Here is a 21675-nt window from a genome sequence, read left to right as displayed (position 1 = left end):
TGGCCTGGAGTATCTGTTTAGTGGTACTGCCAACAAAGGCAGGATCAAGCAGCATATGAGGGAGGGAGGGAGGGAAAGAAAGAGCACACCTGTACGTATGCCCCCACCTCCAAAAGTTGCTGCATGACGTAGCTGGCTTCATGTTGCTTCATGGAAGGGCTCATCCCAAGTCAGAGCCTAAGTCTTGGGCCTGAGCTCCTTGGTTTGGGCTCAAAGTGGGATTAAGACTCGATGTTTTCAAAAATCAAAACTGCCTCCAGGCACCCAAACGGCCTCCTGCTCTGGTTGGTTCCTTGACCAACTGCTATATTTGGTTGCACCTAGCTGACCATTCTTCAGTTGACTAGATGCTGGACTCCTTGGACCTTTGGAAATATAACATAAGGGCTCTCCAAGGAGCCAGTGTGGTATCATGGTTAAGAGTGCTGGACTGGGACCGGGAAGACCCGAGTTCAAATCCCCGTTCAGCCATGAGACTCGCTGGGCGACTCTGGGCCAGTCACTTCTCCCTCAGCCTAACCTACTTCGCAGGGTTGTTGTGAGGAGAAACCTAACTATGCACACCGCTCTGGGCTCCTTGGAGGAAGAGCGGAATATAACTGTAAATAAATAAATATATTCCAGAAGGTAGCAGATTGACTCTCCCTAAGATCCGGCGTTTGAAGTTTTTGCTCCATTTTGGCTTGGTTGCTCAACACCCTTCTTTCTGTCCTGTCCTCTAGGGCTTTCCAGGCGACATTGGCCCACCAGGACACAATGGCCCTGAAGGCATTAAGGTGAGCGGCACCGAGAAACCAGACGTTATGTTCAGCCGGCAGCAGCCAATGAAAGCAAAAGAACCAAGAAAGGAGGCGGGCGGGCAGACGGGGGAGAGAGAAACCCCAGAGATCCCTGTGGATGGTTCTGGCCAAAGCTTTGGTTTGCAGAACGTGTTTGTCTTGAGATGCCTCCAAGAGTTGGAGGAGAGGATTTCTCTTTCTCTCTCCTTTTCTCTCTCTCGCTCTTTCTCTTTCCCTCTTTCTCTCTCTCTCTGTCGGCAACAGAGTTGACATTGGACACTGTCCCGTGTCAGCACACGCTGGCAAACTAAGGTCTCTCTGTGTCTCGGTGGGCCCTCGATAGTTTGTGTGCTTCTCTGCTTTCTGAGTCTTATTCCTTGTCCCTTGCAGGGGAAACCAGGAGCACGGGGATTACCTGGTCCCAGGGGGTTACCTGGCCAAGAGGTAAGGAACTAGCATGAGATACTAAAGCCTTTCCTTTTAGGGCCAAGAGGTCTGAGTGCTTTAAGGAATCCTTTGCCCCCCGCCCCCATGGCTAACATTATTGAATCAACCAGTGCTTTGTCTGGTCCAGCATCATCAACCATTCGTGGCAGCCTCTCTGTAGAATCTCAAAAGAGAGGCTGTTCCCAGTGGCACTGACTTGTTAAACTGCGGGGTACCAAGACTTGAACTCGGGACCTTCTAGATCTAGAGAGAGAGAGCCCTCTGCTGCAGATGTCGACTGTGCTTCTTGGTGCAACTAAAGAGTTCAACCTTTTTTAAAGCCCTCTTTTTCTGCAAGTGTGTGGCTCAGCCTTCACTGAGGCGGTTTGTGGCGACGTGCACCATTGAAGCTTTTGTCCCAGGGCAGTGTTTGAGACGTAGGAAGCAGCCTTCTACTGAGTCAGACCCTTGGCCCATCTAGCTCAGGATGGTCTACACCAGGCCTGCTCAATTTAGCCCTCCCCCTTCAAATGCAAACCAGGGTGGACCCTGCTTAGCAAAGGGGACAATGCATGCTTGCTGCCACAAGACCAGATCTCCTCCCGTAGACCAGCTCTCCTTGCTCAGGGACAGGGCAGGACACCCGGCAGCATCTCCTTGCCTGAAGGTGGTCCCAGATTTTCCTTTTGCTGCTCTCCATCTGCTTCTCCAGCTGAGAATCAAACCAAGTCCATGGAAGAATCATCGAAGAAGGCCGTGGACAATGATATTTTGTAAGAGTCGAGGCCGAAACTCATATGACTGGCCAAAGCCCCTTTAACTGGATAACAGTCCTGCCTTTTAAACTCACCCGCGTTTCTCTTGTTTGCTCGTCAGGGAGATGAAGGGCCAGTTGGACCACCTGGCATCCCAGGGGCAGAGGTAAGAGCGTAAGGGGGCATTGGGTGGTGGTGGAGGTTTTTCTATAGTATCGCTGGCCTTAATTCCAGTTAGATTCTCTCTTACTTTGCCCCGGAGTCTATTTTCAGTGGCAGGCCTCAACCCCAGAATATATGGAGTTCTAAGAAAGAATGCCTCTTGAACATGTGCAGAGTGCTTCTTTCTCACCACCACGCGTTTGGGGTCAGGAAAGGGCTTCCCGGGCGGAGGACGGCCATGACTGTCTCACAGACCGAAGTCCCTCTTGGCAGCTGATCAGTTGCTCTCCAGGTGACCTATGAAGGCAGGGAGGAGACTGAGGCTGGCATCATGACCCCCCACCCCCGATCCCAGCTTCCAACCTCCGAGCTTTTTGCTGTGGGCTAGAAATTTGGGGGTTTAATAGGCGTGTGCAGATGTTTGAGGGGACATTCACTCACGGGAGTCCTCAGCCCAAAGAGGCACAGCCCCGACGAAAGTTGACCAGTGAGAGGAGGCCTTTGCCTTGTGCTCGTCTCCACCGGGGAAGGTCCGGATTCCCGTCAGGTTCAAGCCACCTTGCTGTCTTTGTGTCCTCCCTTTATTTTCTGAATGATGTAAAAGAGTCCACAGAGCTTCCCTGGGGACATCATGACGGCAGGGGCCGTTTCATGAGGCGAGGTGAGGCAGTGGCCTCGGGCAGCAAATAGGAACATCGGAACATAGGCAGCTGCCATATACTGAGTCAGGCCCTTGGTCCATCTAGATCAGTTTTGTCTACCCAGCGGCTTCTTCAAGGTTGCAGGCAGGAGTCTCTCTCAGTCCGATCTTGGAGATGCTGCCAGGGAGGGAACTCGGGAACCTTCTTGCTCTTCCCAGAGTGGCTCCATCCCTTAAGGGGAATATCTTCCAGTGCTCACACTTCTAGTCTCCCATTCAAATGCAACCAGGGTGGACCCTGCTTAGCTAAGGGGACCAGTCATGCTTGCTGCCACCGGACCAGCTCTCCTCTCCACGAGGCCACCAGCAGGGCAGCTAGAGGCACCTCACTGGCGACACAGGAGCAGCTTGTTGGGACTGAGCTGGCCCTTGCCCGCTTCCCAAGGAGCCCAGAGCGGTGTACTACATACTTAGGCTTCTCCTCACAACAACCCTGTGAAGGAGGTTAGGCTGAGAGAGAAGTGACTGGCCCAGAGTCACCCAGCAAGTCTCAGGGCTGAATGGGAATTTGAACCCGGTTCTCCCCGGTCCTAGTCCAGCAATCTAACCACTACACCATGCTGGCTCTAGCCTAGTCTAGCCTAGGTAGCCCAGTTGTTTGTGGTGACTTCTGTCCCTTGTGCTTGAGCTGCATTTCGTGCTGCATCCCGTGAAGGGTTTTGTGTCTCTTTGTGATTTTTTTCAGGGTCCAATTGGCAGGAAGGGATTTCCGGGGAAACCAGGTCCCGACGGCTTAAAGGTAAAACAAACCACAGAAGAAGAGGCTGTGTCTAACCCGGAAACATGGTGAAATAAGACATTGTCATTCAGGGAATCCCATGACTTTAATTTCAATATGCTGTGGATCTGGAGGGTTTTCTCTCCGTGCCCCCCATGCCACACCAACCATTGTTCGTTCTCTCTTTGGCTTTTCCCCCTCTGGAAATTCTAACTCAGTGTGGTTTCTGTGGCAGAAAGAATGATGGTGCATAGCTTTGGGAGCCACAGAGTTTTATTATCCAAGTTAGCCCTCTTTTGAAATCACTCAGTTTCTTCTTCTTCTCAACTCCCCCGGCGCCTTTTCCACGAGCCTTTCTGGATTTATTTTTTCTTCTAAAGGACATTCTCTCTCTTAATTAAAGTTGCACAAGCCCGCGAGCAAGAAACAAGCCCCTCCAACAAGTCCTGTAAACCAGCTGAGGAAGTCGAAAGAAATGCACGCCGTAGACTTGCTTTGGCACCTCCTTCCCATTTTCTTGTTGCTTTTTCCTTCTCTCTTCTTTTTGAGTTTGTCTCAGGACTGCAACATCCAGTCATCTCCTCCTGCTGTCTTAATTGGCCACGAGAGAGTTCCAGGGCATGTTTCTTCCCCACCCCATTCTTCTCTGAGATAAAAATGTAGCTCTTGACATCCACAAATAACAGGCCAGCCTAGGTAGCCCATGGGTAATCCTGACGCGGCATCTGAGAAAACGCAGCTGCCATTGCTGTGAGATTCTCTCTCTCCCCCCGACAAACATCCTGTGTAAATGCTGTGCTAATTAGATGCTCTTTCTGAGCCAAAGACAATCATACTCCTGCTAACATGCAGCTAGCTTAAATTCTCCGCTCTCTCGGCTGTTTTCATGAGCACAAACTGTGCCGGGTGGTGTACAGAATATAAAAGTGGTATGGTTTTGCGGGGTCCCCCCTCCGGGCCCTTCAAAAAAAATATTTTGGAGAAATATTGCAGAAATCAGGGGAGGCAGGTTATAAAATGTGCAGTGAAAACTGTCAGGGAGGCTGGGGAGGGAAGAGAATTTTGGGGTGTGTATTTTTTGGTGTGGCAGGTACGCACCATGCCACCAGCTGGCTATGGGTCTGCCCCGCTCCGCTCCCAGGGATGGCCTGGGGTGCCTGCTGGATGCCTCCCTCTGGCCTCGCCTTCCACACAGCCTCGGCAAAGGCTTGGAAATGGGGGTGGTTGCCTTCTCCCCATCTGACCCCCATCTTCCTTTTGCTCTGCTTAACTACCCTCTGGGGTGTGCTCTGGGGGTGTGCTCTGTCTCCGGCTCCATCTCATCATCTCTCGGGAGTTTAAAGAGGCCCTCAAATCTCACGAGACCCCAAAGGCCCATTTCATGGGGCTTCTGGCTCTTGCGAGGTCCCCGCAGTATTCTGCACACCATGCTCCACCCCTCTCCGGTCGTGCGACGCTACTCTGCACAGCCGTGGCTGCCGCCACCCCTTCTAAGACAGTCCTGCATGACCTCATTCTGGCCACAATCCAAGGGAATCCTCGCAAGTATCCACCCAGAAGGCCTGCAGTTGGACAGGGGCTTAAGGCTACTTAATGGCTTCCATCAGACCGGGCACCAAACCCTGGTTAAGAAAGCACAGCTGGTTTAACATGAGGTCTGAATTGGCTTTGCAGTTAGCTGGCAAGCCCAAATCGGAAACCAGGGTTTGAAGCAAGTTTGCTCACCCTTGTTGGTGCTCACCGCAAATCCTCACCCAAGCTGTTTCTCTACCTCCATGGAACTCAGAGGCCGGGTGGGTGGGGAAGCAGACAGGCAACCCTGAGCCATGGTTTGCTGTACATGTAGAAATACCACATGCTGTTCAGGGTTATAAACTTTGGTTAGCAAAACCATGGTGTCTGAATTGACCAGCCATGGTTACCAATCTCCAGAGGTTGCTGCGCTCAGTATCAGGAGTCCTGCCGAGACAGAAATCTGATCTATTGAATGAAGGGTCCTCCTTGAGGATGTTGGTGGCAGAATGTTGTCATAGTAGTCACTCCTGCTAACTGAGCAAAGGGGACACCTTTTAAAGTGGTGACTCTTTTTCTTGTAGCAGGGGGAGAGCAACTGGCCCTATCCAACCCCAGCACAGCATCCCTCCAGTGGCTGCTGCTGGTATCTGCCTTATGTATCTTTTTTAGACTGTGAGCCCTTTGGGGACAGGGGACCAGCTTATTTATGTATTATTTATTTTTCTATGTAAACCTGCTTAGAGAACTTAGGTTGAAGAGAGCATATAGAAATAGAATGAATGAATGAATGAATGAGTGTGTGTGTGTGTGTGTGTGTGTGTGTACACACACACACACACACACACACACACACACACACACACACACACACACACACCCCTGTAGTAGTAGCGGTCGTAGTGGTAGAGCTTTGGGCAAATCACTAGTTCATAGCCTAAGTTTCTCATCTATAAAATGAGAATAAATGAGACCATACTCACCAGTTTATTTTTGAGGGGAGATGCAATACATTTGTTACTGACACTTGCAAAACATTTTACAATATTGTACCTCTCCCCTTCTTTTTTCAGGGTGAACCAGGGAATCCAGGCCGGCCAGGAAAAGTTGGTGATCTGGTAAACATTTTTCTGTTTCCTATGCTCAGTCCCCTTCTGTGTGATATCTTTGCCCTCCTGGTTCGATATTTTCAAGCAGTTGGCTTGGTTTCTATGGCCAAAGAGAGTTTTGATTGCCGGCACTGTAGCTGTCAAAGGCACTCTCAGTTCTGGATTGGAAAATGTTGTCTTGTTAGCAGTGGTGACACAAGGGATTGTGGCACATGAGGTGAGGAAAGCTGGTCTTGTGGTAGCAAGCAGGAATTGTCCCCTTTGCCAAGCAGTGTCTGCCCTGGTTGCATTTGAATGGGAAACGACATGTGTGAACACTGGAAGATGTTCCCCGTAGAGGTTGGAGCCGCTCTGGGAAGAGCATCTACCTGCTTGCACGCAGAAGGTTCCAAGTTATCTCCCTGGCAGCATCTCTAAGACAGGGCTGAGAGAGACTCCTGCCTGCAACTTTGGAAAAGCCACTGCCAGTCTGTGTAGACAACACTGAGCTGGATGGACCTAGGGTCTGACATGGTATATGGCAGCTTTCTATGTTCCTGTGCAGTGCGAAATGTTTCCTTGCCCCTTGCCTCCGGAGGGAGCCAGCCCCCTTGCAAAACTGACCCTTGCAAGCTTTAAAAGTGCCTGGAGGGCAGGGAGGGAGGAAAGTTACTAGTAGCCTCCTTTTATTTCCTTGTGCTCCTTGGAGGGTTTGCAAGGAGCATAAGGAGAACTGTTGCATGGCAAGAATGCAAGGGTCAAATTGGTCCTAAAGAGCTACCCTTACCGAAGTAGTGTGGGGCATTTTGCCCCCAAGATCTGCCACCTGAGGTGACCACCTCATGAAAGGGCCACCTTTGTTAGAGCAGCAGCTCTGATTACCAAGAAGAGCCAATGCTTGCTCTATCTATCTATCTATCTATCTATCTATCTATCTATCTATCTATCTATCTATCTATCTATCTAATTTCTATACCGTCTGATATGTACATCTCTACTTTCTAGAGACAATATGTACATCTCTCCTTGTGGCTTTAGACCACAGGAGGCATGACCTTGTGTCCCCATGAAATGAAGCTTGCATGCAAGAAAATTATTTGGAGCCTTGCGAGTGAAACTGAGAACAGAGAAATAGCAGCAACACAAGAGCAACCAGCTGGATAGGTGGATTTTCTGCAACCTTAGGAGGGCTGAATGCAGAGGAGAAGTGTTGGGGCTTCCTGGGGCTGGTGTGGATCAGAGAGGCGTGGCAGTGTTGTTGGGCTAATGAAATAGCAGAAGAGACTGAGGAAATAATTGATTTATATTATTCTTTATATAGTACAATCTCTATACATGGTGCTTTACCTAAATGTGCACAGTTACTATACTGTAAGTATGCACGTTTAGGTAAAGCACCATGTATATAGATTGTGCTATATAAAGAATAATATAAATATAAGGGGGCTAGGAGATTGAGCCAAGAGGTGTGTTTTGAGGAGGGAATTAAAGGAAATTAGAGCAGCATCACAGACATGCTGGGAAGTGGCTCCAGGCATAATGGGCAGCAAGGAAGAAAAGTTGGATAGATTGTGTGAAGAATGAAAATATCCCAAATGATAATGTACTGCAATAATGCAGAAAACCATCTGCTCCTATCAAGATCAAACATCTTGCCTTAACATATTCTTGGCATAGTTATAGTACAATAAATAAATAAGTCCACTCTTGTGTAATTTTCAGTTTGAACCCCGGTTTCCGCTCCCACATCAGTTTTTTAGGTGGCCAACTTATTCATGAGATTTTATGCTTCCAAGCGTCAGTGTTGGGCAGTTGAGGCTATTTCCATGCTTGGGCTAGTAATAACTTGGCTTCAGCGATTTGCCTCGTGATGGAGTTAAATTATCAGCAGCTCATGACATTAATGCACTAGAATCTAGTTCCCCACTGTTATCACAGCCCCGTTCAAAATGCTTAAAAAAAATTGCAGTCTCTAGCATTGGCCAAAAGCAGAGTGTGCATAGAAAAATTGCTGAATAGCCTTCAAAGATAGCCCTGCTGAGAGCATTGCACTAGCCAAGTCTTACGAAAGCATGGATGACAGCAGTTAGGTCAGAATCTAAGGGAGGGGGGAAAAGATGCAGATTTTGCACTAGGTGGAAGCATGCTCCCAGCTCCCTGTGCTACCAATACAGCTTTTAACCTACTTTCCTTTAGAAAAGTAAGCTTATGAGAACACCTATCGTTCTGTGAGTGAGTGTGTCCGTGTGTCCCCTGCTATCAACTTCGCCATGTCTGAACCAATATGAACCAAATTGGGTAGAGTTCTAGGGACACCTCGACAGCATAGTTTATGATGATGTCCTCCATGCTGATTCAAGATGGCGGGTTCGTAAACGTTTGAGGAGCAAGTAGGCTAACTTGTGGACCCTCTAGCCGATTTGAACCAAATTTGCTACAGCTGTAGTGACACCTCGGTGGCATAGCTTGCAATGATGTTATCCACTCCCATGCAAGATGGTGGACGCATGGACGTTGGAAGCGCAAGTGGGCTAACTTGTGAACTGGCTAACTTGTGAACTGCCAAGCAAAAGGAATGAGAAGATGGTTCCCTGCCCCCAAATGGCTTCCAGTCGAAGAAAAGACACCAACAATAGCCTATTCTGGGCTGAAGAGGGACAGTTGCTCCCAGCTTGCTAAGTACGAAGGTCACTAAAGGTTGCCTCTTGGCCCAGTTAGCAGGGGTGATTCCCAAACTGTGTGCCCCAAGAGGGCCTGAAGATGGTTCCCTGCCCCAAAGGGGTCACAGGTTAAAAAGGAAAACAAGGGAGAGACCAGCAACAGCCGCTGAAGAGAAACTATCCTCTCCTGCTGCTAAACCAGAGAGCGGCCATTTTGAACCGGTGCCCCTTGGCCCAGTTAGCGGGCGACACTTCACGAGGCCGACCTTTCCCTGAGAGGACCAGTCATTTATTATTGACAGAGCTCCTGCCCATCCTGATTTTCAACCAAAAAAGTTGCTAAAGTAGGAAAACAAGAGGACACGGTTCTCTACCCGCAAGGTTCCCCAACAAGAGAAGACGGTTCCCTGCCCCCTAACCCTGCTAAATACTAGAGAGGAGCCATTTTGAATAAGTGCCTCTTTGCCCAGTTAGCAGGCGTGATTCCCAAACTGGGGGCCTCAAAATGGTTCCCTGCCCCAAAGGGGTCACAGGTTAAAAAAGAGCACAAGGGAGAGACCAGCAACAGCCGCTAAAGAGACTCTATCCTCTCCTGCTGCTAAACCAGAGAGCGGCCATTTTGAACCGGTGCCCCTTGGCCCAGTTAGCGGGCGACGCTTCACGAGGCCGACCTTTCCCTCAGGGGGCCGCTCATTTATTATTGATGGAGTACCTGCCCGCCCTGCTGTTCAACCAAAAAAGGTTCCCAGAGAGGTTTCCATGGCGAAAGGAAGATGGTTCCCTGCCCCAAAGGGCTCCCAGTCCAAGAAGAGACCCCAGCAATAGCCCCTGAAGAGACTCTATGCTGGGCTGCAGGGGCACAGTTGCTCTCCCCCTGCTAAATACAAGAGCACAGCCATTTTGAATAGGTGCCTCTTGGCCCAAATAGCGGGCTCCTTTGGGGAGCTGCTTACTGCAGAGGGAAGACCCTTCTGGGCTAGATAGATCCACATGGCCTGCGTCAGTAAGAGACAGCTTCATATGTCCATAAATGACCTTGTTTGATTTTCCCACCCTGAACAGTAAGCTCCCCTGCTGTCCTCTGCTCTCATCCACGATGGGAAATGACAAGCCATGAACCAATTAAGCCCAAACAGCTGTGGTGTCCTCCTGCCACTGGGAATGAAGAGGTTGAGTGGAGCATTTTCCAGACAACTTCAGGCTGAACCAAGATGCAGCTGTGCTGCGGAGAAAGTCAATACGCACTGTTGCCAGGATGCCTGGCTGGAAATCTGGGGGGGGGCACCTCGAAACTCCCTCATTGCAATTGGAGAAATACTGCTGGACTGTAACAGTGGGCAGTATTCTAGCAGAGAAGCGTGAAGGTGTTTAGGAAAGCATCCTTCCCTATAGGCACGAGGGGGGGCCACAGGCAGAAAAAGAAACAACTCATATCCTCTTGGGGCATGTTGGAAACCATCAGATTGACCGAGCACTTTGTAGCCTTGGAGTCTCCGCCGATTTCTCCTCCCCCAGCGACCACAACGAGACCGTCTGTGGCGACTTTGGCGAGACCGACTGCGGGCTGCCCATCCACTGGCTAAGGGATCTGTGGCCTGTCTTGGAAGCCATCTTTCCCACCCATTCTTCACTCTGTGGTAACACTCTGTCCTGCTGGGTATTGTTGCTTTTTTCATAGTTCTGGTTTGGTTTCTTTCCCTTCTGCATCTTCCTTCTGGAAATGATTCCCGCCCCCCAATTTTCCAACCAAAAACATCCAAAAAGCAGTTTGTTTGTTTGTTTGTTTGTTTGTTTGTTTCTCTTTCTTTCTTTCTTTCTTTCTTTCTTTCTTTCTTTCTTTCTTTCTTTCTTTCTTTCTGCTCTCTTCTTCCTTCCCTCCCTCCCTTCCTTCCTTCCTTTCCCCCTCTCCTTTCTTCCTTCCTCTTTCTTTTCTTTTTTTCCTGCTGCAATGCAAACAATATTGTTGGGTTCACACACAGCCCACTAACTGATTACAGGTGAACCTCATCATTCGTGCTCCCAGTTTCACATATCCGCAGTCAGGCTAAGGAGACCTGACCTCCTTGTTAGCAGATACAAAAATCCTCCTATCCACACTTCCTGGGTGGTGGGAAATTACCTCCAAGGTCATTTCTGGCCATCATTTTGTAAAAGAAGCCATTTTGTGGCTTTCAATTTACTCCTCTCCCCTGTGATTTTTTTGTGGGAAACCGGTGGATTTCAGCATTTCTGGGGGCCATTGCTGGACACCTGCAGAGCATGGGACGGTACTTTAGTTCACTTATTTCTGCTTTATTATTCGGGTTTTTGTGTGGGTTTTTTTTGCCATATTTTAAATCTCCAGGAACCTAACCCCCAATTCCCATTGAATTCAGGTTCCTTATCTGTTGTTTTGTTATCCACAGAAATTAGCGGGAATGGAACTCCCTCGGATAACAAGGGCTACCTGTATTTAGGATCAGGAATATGAACTTAAGCCCAACTAGCTCACATGTTGGGTCCTTCGCCTCCCTTTACCTCAGCTCATGTGCTGTCACATTGGGGATGGAACCATAACTCAGTGGTAGAGTGACTATTTTGCATGAGAAAGTCCCAAGTTAAATCCCTGGCAGCATCTCCAGGTAGTCCTGGGGAAGACTCAAGTTTGGAGACGCTGCTGGTGGTAACGGTTGACAAAACTAAGCTAGATGGACAAATACCCGCTGAGCATAAGGCAACTTCTTACGTTCCTGTGTAACGTCCTCGTTTCTTTCTTTGTACAGGCTGTTTCAAGCTAGGAACTGTGTTTTAACTCTAGTTAATAAACCAGGTGTCAAACTAGCCATATTTTAAAGATGGTTTAACATCCTAGCCTGTAAGCCAGAACTAAACCACAGTTCCTGGTTTCACACATGCTGTAGAACTGTGGTTTAAACCAACCCGGAAGTAAACATCATGGCTCCACATCAAAGCCAAGAAGATATGGGCAGGCAGGGAGTTCGCAGGCTTAAGGCCGTGTTCCCAATCCCAACTAACCAATTAGCTAATTGTGTAAAACCACCGTGTCTCTCCTAACAGTCATTGGCCAGAAATGGGAGACTAATCCCACATGTTCGCTGTTTTCTAATGGGAGGTTCTCCAGCTTAGGCCAACTTCTTTTAAACTCCAGTCCCATGCGGTGTGAATAGGGTGTATACACATGAGCCAGTTAACCAGCTTCCCATTTGCAATAATTCCTGTACATGTGCCCAAGTGCTTATGCCCCAGATGTGGTATGGGGGAGTCCTAAGAGTATGTTGCATATCGTTTAAAGATCTGGTTGCTACTTGGTGTGAAAAGCTCCAACACGTGCAAACCTCTTGCACTGATTTCATGCATGGACTGCATTTAAAACCCATTATGGAGCTCAAGGCGGTCTATGTACTAGTTGGTCTCCCATCCAGACTTTCCTCAGGCCTAGACCTCCTTAGTTTCAGCAAGGTGTCTCTATCATGCGCCCCTGACATACCATGGTTTTGGTTCCAACTTTGTGGAATTACCCACCCCAGAAAGGCCTGCTAGCCCACACACTTGGCATTCATAGACGGAAGCAAAAACGCGACTCTTTAGAGCCGCCCTCGGGTGTGCTGTGTGTTTCACCAAGTAGTCAGCTACTGATGTTACTACGTTCCTGGGACTTCCACAAATTACAAGATAAACCTATGGGATTTGCTGCTAGAAGATACGACGGAGTTGACGTGGATGTCTTCCAAATGGGGCCTGACAAATTGCATGGAGGGCAAGGAAGGGCCCCATCAATAACTGTTAGTAGTGATGGTTGAATGGTACCTCCAGGTCCAGAGGCAGTCCACCTGTGAAGTCCACCACACCCTCCTCCAGCTGCCTGTGTTCCTAACCATGATCCTCGATTCATCTATTGAGGGGGGAGAGCTGGTCTTGGGGTAGCAAGCAGCACGACTTGTCCCCTTTGCTAAGCAGGGTCTGCCCTGGTTTGCATTTGAAGGAGAGACTACATGTCTGAGCATTGGAAGAGATTCCCTTAGGGGATGGAGCCGCTCTGGGAAGAGCAAGAAGGTTCCAAGTTCCCTCCCTGGTGGCATCTCCACGATAGGGCTGAGAGAGACTCTTGCCTTCAGCCTTGGAGAAGCCGCTGCCAGTCTGGGTAGACAGTACTGAGCTAGAGGGAGCAAGGGTCTGACTCAGTATATGGCAGCTCTTTATATTGCTATGAATACCAGTTGCTGGGAAAAACAGCAAGGCAGGGCTGCTGCCTTTGTATGCTGCTGGGGAGCTCCTGGAAGCATCTGGGAGGCCACTGTATGGAACAGGACGCTGTCCTAGACCAGCCTTCAGTTCAACCCAGCAAGCCTCTCCTCCTAACCCTAACCCTTTGCCCCAAGATGGAATTGGATGGCAAGATAAGATAATACAGAAAACACCGTATGGAACCCTGGATGAAAGATGTCGTGGAAGATGGATTGCCATTGGCGGCGGTTGTCTTTCAGAGTCACTCCAGACATCCTCCGAGTAAGAAACCCAGGTCCCCTTTGCGCTAAAGAAAACACAGCTGGCCTCTGTCGCTCGCCACTGGTCCGCGGGTATGAAAGCCAAGCTGTCTTATTTCTACTCAATTAGTTTCTGTCTCAGAATATCGCTGTGGAAAATTCCCATTTCCTTACCAATTAGGTCATTAGCAGAAGAATGTTGCACCGGGTGGCGGTCGAAGTGCCCGCCTCCCTCTTCTTGTCGCTGCTGCGTTGGAAAACGGTGCTTGTTTTAGGCAAGCCTGTACAAACCCCGGGGCTTTAGAAAAGGGCCGTCCCATAAGACAGCGGTTCCCAACCTGGGTTCCTCCAGGTGTGGATGGACTACAATTCGCCTCACCCCCCCCCCGCCCAGCCACAATGAATTGCAGCTGAGAATGATGGGAGTTGTAGTTCTGGAGCAGGGTTTCTCAACGTTGGGTCCCCAGATGTTATTGGACTTCAACTCCCATAATCCCCTACACAGGCCTTCTACTGAGTCAGACGTCTATCTAGCTCTGTCTTGTCTACCCAGACTGGCAGCGGCTTCTCCAAGGTTGCAGGCAGGAGTCGCTCTCAGCCCTCTCTTGGAGATGCTGCCAGGGAGGGGACTTGGGACCTTCTGCAGGCAGATGCTCTCCCCAGAGTGGCCCCATCCCCGGAGGGGAATATCCTAGTTCCAAGGTTTCAGCTGGGTTTCCCTCAGCCCTTCCTGGAGATGCTGCCAGGGCGGGATTGAACCTAGGACCTTGTGCATGCAAAGCCTGTGCTTTACCACTGAGCTGCAGCTGCCAATTCCTGGGTGCCTGCTGGAGAAGAGCTTAGTGCAATCCACTCTTTCGCTCTCAAAAGCACAGGCTCAAGTGGGCAGGAGGGGGGTGAGGTTGAGGCAGCCTCCTCCCCCTGCTCCATTCTCGATGCTGCCTCCTGTCTGCTTAGATGCCACAGAAGAAAGAGCCTAAACACAGCCCTCTCCATCCTACTGTGGAGGAACTGCCTGTAATTTGTTCCTGGTCTGGGTCTGTGTTGTGGCTCTCGCCGGCGCCGAGCATCAAAGGCCCCACGGCCGTTTCAAAGCAGGAGCAGCTGGCTGCATGGCGGAGGCCTCCGCTTGAGAGCAATTGTGTCCTTGCCGGTAGCCAGTCAGAGGTCCTGGGCAGTTTGCAAAGCACGCTGGGTTAATTAATCCAGCCGAGAGAATGAACGAGTTGGAGGGATTGTTTACTCCTGGAGCAAATAAACCAGAAAATCAGTGTGGCTTCTCTTCCCACCCCCCACCCCCCACTTCTCCTCTTCAGGGTCTGATGGGCTTCATTGGTCCAGTGGGGGAACCCGGGATCGTCGGGGAGAAGGTAAGAATGGCTTGCAAATGAGACAGTTGCACTACCTTGCAAGAGCCTCCGGAGAAGCTTCAGAGACCTGGGGATAGGAATGGTTATTCAGAGCAAAGAGGCGGCTTTTTGAAGTGGTGGTTCTCTTTATTGCGCAGAGGGAGAGCAACTGGCCCTATCGGTCCCCGGCACATCCTCCTCCTGTGGCTGTTGCTGATGTCTGTCTTCTGTTTTGTTTTGTTTTTCAGATTGTGAGCCCTTTGGGGACAGGGAGCCATTTTATTGATTTGTTTTATTTCTTTCTGTGTCAACCGCTTCGGGAGGTTTGGTTGCAAAGCGGTATATAAATATCCTTCATATTCCTATAAGCAAGCCGGTATTATTATTAGTAGTAGTATCATTAATTCGATTTCTAGACGGCCCTTCCAAAAATGGCTCAGGGCAGTTTACACAGAGAAATAACAAACAAATAAGATGGCTCCCTGCCCCCAAAGGGCTCATAATCTAAAAAGAAACACAAGATAGACACCAGCAACAGCCACTGGAGGGATGCTGTGCTGGGGACGGATAGGGCCAGTTGCTCTCCCCTTGCTCAATAAAGAGAATCACCATATTACAAGGTGCCCCTTTGCCAAGTTAGCAGTGGTCTGTGTTGGGGGCTAAAATGAAATGAACACTCCGCCTCCAGATTTCTGCAGGGGGGGGCACAGGCAGGATGCCATCATTGGGGCCACTTCCTTGCCCAAAGGAAGTGGGCCCCTGCTGCTGCTCAGCTCTGCTTTGTCCCTGCTGCTCCTTTACCCTCTCTGGGCTAAAGGGAGAGGGCGGGTAAGCAAGTGGGTAGCAGTGGTGAAGAGCAGCAGCAGCAGCAGCAAGGGACCAGAGCACCCTGTTCAGTGGTGGGCCTTTTCCATGGCCTGACTCTGTCTAAGGCAGCTATGAATACCAGCGTCTGTGAGATGCTCTTTATTTCGGCAGCCTCCCCACACAAAGGGCACGTGGGTTTAATTTTCCGATCTGTATCCCATGCAGGATGCTTGAGACACCTTTCTGCCACATTTATGCACCGATGTAAAGTGGTTATTTTTAAGGCAAGGCAGAAAAATCCCTGTAGCACTAGAACCATCGGACTGTCGAATCTCTGCTCCCTTGTTGATCACACTTCTCTCCTTTCCATCATGGAACTCAAGCAGCATCCCAGGATGTCCCCCATCTAGGTACCGGCCAGAACTGCACTGGCTTAGCCTTCGGAAAGACGGCTGCATCGTATAGCCCTGGCCAGTGCCCCAATGCTAGCTAGTGATTTGTTGGCTAGCAGAACTACTGACTCGACTTCCGTGTCGGATTGTCTCCCCTAGGGCGACCGGGGTATCGTCGGACCTCCAGGACAGCCAGGCGACAAGGGGTCGATGGTAAGGAGTAAGTCTGCATTCTCTCGCTCCTTCTCTGCCCTGACAAGCGATGGTCTCCCTCCCCGCCCCCTCTCTCTTTGCCACTTGCACAGCCTGACTGACCTCAGCGGTGCATTCTTCTTATTCCCCTTGGGGTCAAGGAGCGGGTGCGCGTGGCCCATGCCAAGTTCTAACATCTTGGTGCTCATGTGACCGAGCGGGATTAAGTGTGCTGACCACCCAGAACCCACCGCCCCCTCGCCTCACTTGATCTGTAAAAGCCTGAGAAAACGGCTGCCCTGGTTTGCCGAGCAGACAGGCTGGGGCCCTTGAAGGTGGGGCGGCCCTTCCATGCGGCGAGGCGGTCGCTTCGGGCGGCAGATGCTTTGGCTGCCACTGGAGCAGCTTTGGGGGTAGATCTGGCCCTTGCCAACTCTGCAGGAAGTACCTCTCCTCACACCCCTTGGGAGGTTCCTTATTCAGCCCAGCCCAGCATCTCTCCAGTGACTGTTGCTGCTGTCGTGTGTGTGTGTGTGTGTGCATGCGCGCTTGTGTGTGTGTGTGTGTGTGTGCATGCGCGCTTGTGTGTGTGTGTGTGTGCATGCGCGCTTGTGTGTGTGTGTGTGTGTGTGTGTGTGTGAGAGAGAGAGCGCGCGCCTTTGAGAAAGGCAACTGTCTCCTTGTTCCTTTTGCTGTGTGCATATACTGCCTTGAGGGAGTCTTTGCTGGAAAGCGGTACATAAATTTCCCCAAATAAATAACAATACTTGTGTTAATTTTTAAAGTGTCACACAACTCGGTGGTGTTTCGATGCCCCAGATTCTCACAGGTGCCCCTCCAGAAGTTGCTTGCATATTCCTTCTAGATACAGTGTCCGTTCCCACCCACCCTACACCCCGGCCCACAACTCACCATGGGAAACAAGCAAACAAACTTGATTGTAGGCTTGGGTGCCACCTGGGTATAAATATCAGGAGCTGTGACTCTCTGCCTTGCATGCATATGCTGACAGGCGGCCCTGCAAGATGCATAAAGCAGCCCTTAGAAGCAGTGTTCGCTCTAACAGGGATTCCCAGATGTGGTTGACAACAGCTCCCAGAATCCCCAGCTGCAACGGCTTTTGCTTGGGGATTCTGGGAGTTGTAGTCCACAACATCTGGGAATCCCTGTTAGAGGGAACACTGCTTAGAAGGGTAAATTGCATTGGGATAAGGAAACAGGCACATTTCCCAGAATTTTATATGTATCCTTCTGTTTCGTAGGGACACCCAGGGATACCTGGAGGAACTGGGGCCCCTGGCCCCCCTGGACAACCAGTAAGTAATGCCCGTTTTCCTCGCCAACCACCCAAAGGCCTCCATGTCTATTATTATTATTATTTCTTCTTTACACAGTCAGACAGGTGTTATTGACTGGTTTGTTTTATCCAGACATCGAGTCCTTCCCAAGGACCTGGGATGGCTGAATTTTATTGTCAATTGTTATCGTCGCAGAATATAGGCTGTTCCCAGTAAAGCTGCTTTTTGTAATTGGCTGATGGTGATTTCTGCGGCCCCTATGGTGTTGAGGTGCTCTTCAAGGTCTTTTGGAACTGCACCCAGGGCGCCAATGACCACTGTGATGATTTTGGTCTTTTTCTGCCACAGCCTTTCAATTTCAGTTTGTAGATCTTTGTATTTTGTGATGTTTTCTATTTCTTTTTCTTCTATTCTGCTATCCCCTGGTATTGCTATGTTGATTATTTTCACTTGTTTTTCTTTCTTCTCGACTATTATTATTATTATTATTATTATTATTATTATTATTATTATTTAAAGCTCTCTTGTATAGGGCGCTGTAGACGGTGACAGTTTCGCAGTCTCCCACAAGGCTCTTACAAGTAGTGTAGTTGAAATCTTTAGCACTGTGTAGAAATAAGAGAGCTTCTGTGCATCTCTCTGCAGTCGCCGGGATACTGATTGTGAATCCTTTGGAGATTCAGCAGATGGTTTTAATTTAAAAAAAAATGCACAGAAGGAATGAAGGAGCTGAGCAAGCTTCGGCAACAGCACCTCAAGTGTAAGAAAGGAGGACAGAGGAAAGAAGTGTAAGAAAGAAGAGCTGGCCTTGTGCTAGCAGGCATGAATTGCCCCCTTTGCTAAGCAGGGTCCACCCTAGTTTGCATTTGAATGGGAGACTGCATGTGAGGACTGTAAGATCTTCCCCTTAGGGGATGGAGCAGCTCTGGGGAAAGCATCTGCCTGCTTGCGTTGGAGAAGGTTCCAGGTTCCCTCCCTGGCATCTCCAGATACGGCTGGGAGGGACTCCTGCCTGTAACTTTTGAGAAGATGCTTCCAGCCTGTGTTGACAGTACTGAGCTAGTTTGACCAAAGGCCTGACTCAATATAAGGAAGCTTTTGATGTCTATGTTACTAACTTTGGAGGCTCTCAGTGTCCCCTCATCAGCTGAGGTGCAACATGTGCGAACTGCTAACTGAGCAAAGATACACCTTTTAAAGTGGTGATTCTCTTATAGGAACATAGGAAGTTGCCATATACTGAGTCAGACCATTGGTCTATCTAGCTCAGTATTGTCTTCACAGACTGGCAGCAGCTTCTCCAAGGTTGCAGGCAGGAGTCTCTCTCAGCCCTCTCTCGGAGATGCTGCCAGGGAGGGAACTTGGAACCTTCTGCTCTTCCCAGAGCGGCTCCATCCCTGGAGGGGAATATCTTACAGTGCTCACATGTGATCTCCCATTCAAATGAAACCAGGGCAGACTCTGCTTAGCTAATGGGACAAGTCATGCTTGCTACCACAAGACCAGCTCTCCTGATATTTATATTTATCAGGGGGAGAGCAACTGGCCATATCCAGCCCCAGCACAGCCGCTCTGCAGTGGCTGTTGCTGATATCTGCCTTCTGCTGAAGAGAGGTATATAAATAGTCGTCATCGTAGTAGTAGCAGGTCAGCACCAGAAAGAGAACCTTCTTAGCTGAGGTGCTAGGATTGTAGAATACCTTTCTGGAGGAAATAAACTTGGCAAACATCACTTGCCTACCTTTCGGCAGATGGCAAAAACTATTTTCTTTCAATGCGCTTTTAATGCAATAGCTACCTTGTTTATGGCATTTTCAAAACTGTTCCTATTTTATCTGTTGTATATTGTTTCTAATGTATTCTTTTAATCATCTGCCGTGAGCTGCTGTAAGAACAGCTTGCTTTCAAAAGGCAGGATACATATTATAACAACACAAATAAATACAATTCTACTGTGGGAATCTGTTATGTAAACTTGGGTGGTCAACCCTCTTCTTCTGTCTTTAGTTGAATCTCTTAGGGGCTCTGTTCTTGGGTTTGGGTACTGTAGCCTTGAGATCAGGGCTTAGGGATGATGGGAGTTGTAGTTCAGAGACATTTGAAGGGCCATAGGTAGAAAACTCCTGTTCTAGATCTAGACCTCTATTATGTAAATTGATCTCTCAGGTGTTGGCTTCTTGGGTTTTGGTACTGTAACTTCTAGGTCTAGCTCATGTGAATTGGGCGGTCAACCTTGACAGACGTTAGCTGAATCTCCCAGGTGTTCTGGTTGTTCTACCAACCACAAAACCAACCACATAGGAGAGGAGAGCTGGTCTTGTGGTAGCAAGCATGACTTGTCCCCATAGCTAAGCAGGGTCTACCCTGGTTGCATATGAATGGGAGACTTGATGTGTGAGCACTTCGAGATATTCCCCTCAGGGGATGAAGCCGCTCTGGGAAGAGCAGAAGGTTTCAAGTTCCCTCCCTGGCAGCATCTCCAAGATAGGGCTGAGAGACACTCCTGCCTGCAACCTTGGAGAAGCCGCTGCCGGTCTGTGAAGACAATACTGAGCTAGATAGACCAATGGTCTGACTCAGTATATGGCAGTTTCCTAAAATGCCTTGATGTGGCAAAGTCACCACGAGGTGCTATTTTCCTGCTGCTTGCTTGATTACATTTTTATACTGCCCCATACATCAGTCTCCAGGCTTCAGTCTTTTAGCCAAACGCTTGGCTAAAGCAAAGTGTTCGATAGTCAGAAGATCTTGTGAATACAAAAACACTTGGTAAGGTGGCTGTTAACAGCATGCCAGAAGGCATTTGAGAACAAGATGTCTCAAAAAAAAATTTTTTTACCATGCGGGACCATGTTGACTTCAGCCACCACGTTTGATGTGGGCCTCGCGCTTCAGAAATACTCATGCAAATCAGGTCTTGCATTCTTGAGTGGGTGTCATGCATTCTGGGACGCTGATGAGAGTCCAGGCTGAATAAGTTAGACTCGTGTTCTTTTCCTCTTCCAGGGTCCTGTTGGAGTTCGCGGTCCCCCAGGAATGAGAGGTGCAAAAGGTCGTCGGGTAAGCGCTTGCTAAACTTGTACTTTTCCCACTTGAGCGTGTTTCCCATTAACATCCCACTTAAGCGGAGTAAATTCGCATTCGAGTTGACGAAAGGCATTCTGTGGGATTTTTGAATGGTGGCTAAGCATTGATTGGACTTTGGAGCCAACTTGAAGAGACTGCATTTATTTATTTATCATATTTATATTTATCATATTTAATAATGTTGGAGCGAGTTCGGGAGCAAGGCCTGGTTTCCAAATGGCCTGTGTTGTATCAAAGACTGGCCCTGGAAAGCCATGGCACGGTGCATAGCAAACAGCGTTATCTTGACAGAGAGGAATTGTAGAGGGCAGACATACTGAGGAACCAGTCCAGGCTCAGCCGCTGATGACATAAGTGGTCAGCTGATCACATAAGTTAGTTAGCCTATCAGGGTACAGGCTGTGCCTTGAAGTCAAGGTCAGACCACTGAGCAAGTCTCCTGGTTATCGGACCACCCAGATGCCACCAGATTAATTGGTCCATCCGGGCCAGATTCATACTCAAAGTGGACATATATACATTCAGGCTCAACAGGGCCAGACGAAGCATTATGGGATGTGGTGTTGCTTCCTGCTGTGGAATTCCTGGTTGTAAAGGGAGTGAAAACTTGCCTTCTCATATAAAAATGGAATGGAAAACTTCCATTTTCACATTAAAAATCACATATAAGAAAGAAAAACCTGTTACAAGACTTTTAGACCTTCGTCTGGTGGCTGTGGGCCATCTCTAACCTCAGAGGCACGATGCTTGCCTGTGGCCTCCCCAGAGGCATCTGGTGGGCTACTCTTGTGAAACAGGATGCTGGATTAGATGGGCTTTGGGCCTGATCCAGCAGGGCTGTTGCTATGTTCTTATTTTCTTATTCAACTTCAAAGCATCCCTTACAAGTGGGAATCAGAGCTGTCAACAGACGACTGAATTTTAGGCTGTGGTTCTGTTCACAATTTCTTGAGTTGAGTAAGAGTTACTTCCAAGGAAACTTGCCTTGGCTCTGGGGTCAGCTGATTCATCACCTGGTTTCAAACGGACGAATTAAGCTATCTGCCTTTCAATAAGTTTATCTATTTCCACATAGGGCTTAACATAGGTGGTATTTCAAGGATGTTGGAGGAAGGGCATGAATTCTCTTAGGGTGCTCAATTTGGGGATCTGGAATAGACACTGTACTATATTATATTAACATGCCAGAGCCGAGATGCCTTCAGAAATGAACACACTGCATCCAGATTGTGGAAGAACCAGATCGAAGGGACGTGCTGAACTTGA

The 21675-nt window shown here is 49.1% G+C and overlaps 1 protein-coding gene across 6 annotated transcripts in view; it reads left to right on the top strand.

The window, feature by feature from the left end:
* Nucleotides 1-21675, top strand: part of LOC128339079 (collagen alpha-1(XXVII) chain-like) — a 285851-nt gene that overhangs the window by 178802 nt on the left and 85374 nt on the right. For all 6 annotated transcript variants that reach the window (XR_008312830.1, XM_053282602.1, XM_053282601.1 and 3 more), the window contains exons 23-31: nucleotides 723-776; nucleotides 1170-1223; nucleotides 2082-2126; nucleotides 3508-3561; nucleotides 6126-6170; nucleotides 14601-14654; nucleotides 15992-16045; nucleotides 17287-17340; nucleotides 20329-20382. Coding sequence is in view for 5 of the 6 variants with exons in the window: in XM_053282602.1 (XP_053138577.1) it covers nucleotides 723-776; nucleotides 1170-1223; nucleotides 2082-2126; nucleotides 3508-3561; nucleotides 6126-6170; nucleotides 14601-14654; nucleotides 15992-16045; nucleotides 17287-17340; nucleotides 20329-20382 (468 nt within the window). In the remaining variant the exon portion in view is untranslated. The remainder of the gene's footprint in view (nucleotides 1-722; nucleotides 777-1169; nucleotides 1224-2081; nucleotides 2127-3507; nucleotides 3562-6125; nucleotides 6171-14600; nucleotides 14655-15991; nucleotides 16046-17286; nucleotides 17341-20328; nucleotides 20383-21675) is intronic.

The sequence above is a fragment of the Hemicordylus capensis genome, chromosome 17, assembly GCF_027244095.1.
Source record: "Hemicordylus capensis ecotype Gifberg chromosome 17, rHemCap1.1.pri, whole genome shotgun sequence".
NCBI lineage: Eukaryota > Metazoa > Chordata > Lepidosauria > Squamata > Cordylidae > Hemicordylus > Hemicordylus capensis.
The sequence above is the reverse complement of the archived record's forward strand: the minus strand, read 5'-3'. Positions and strand labels throughout refer to the sequence as shown.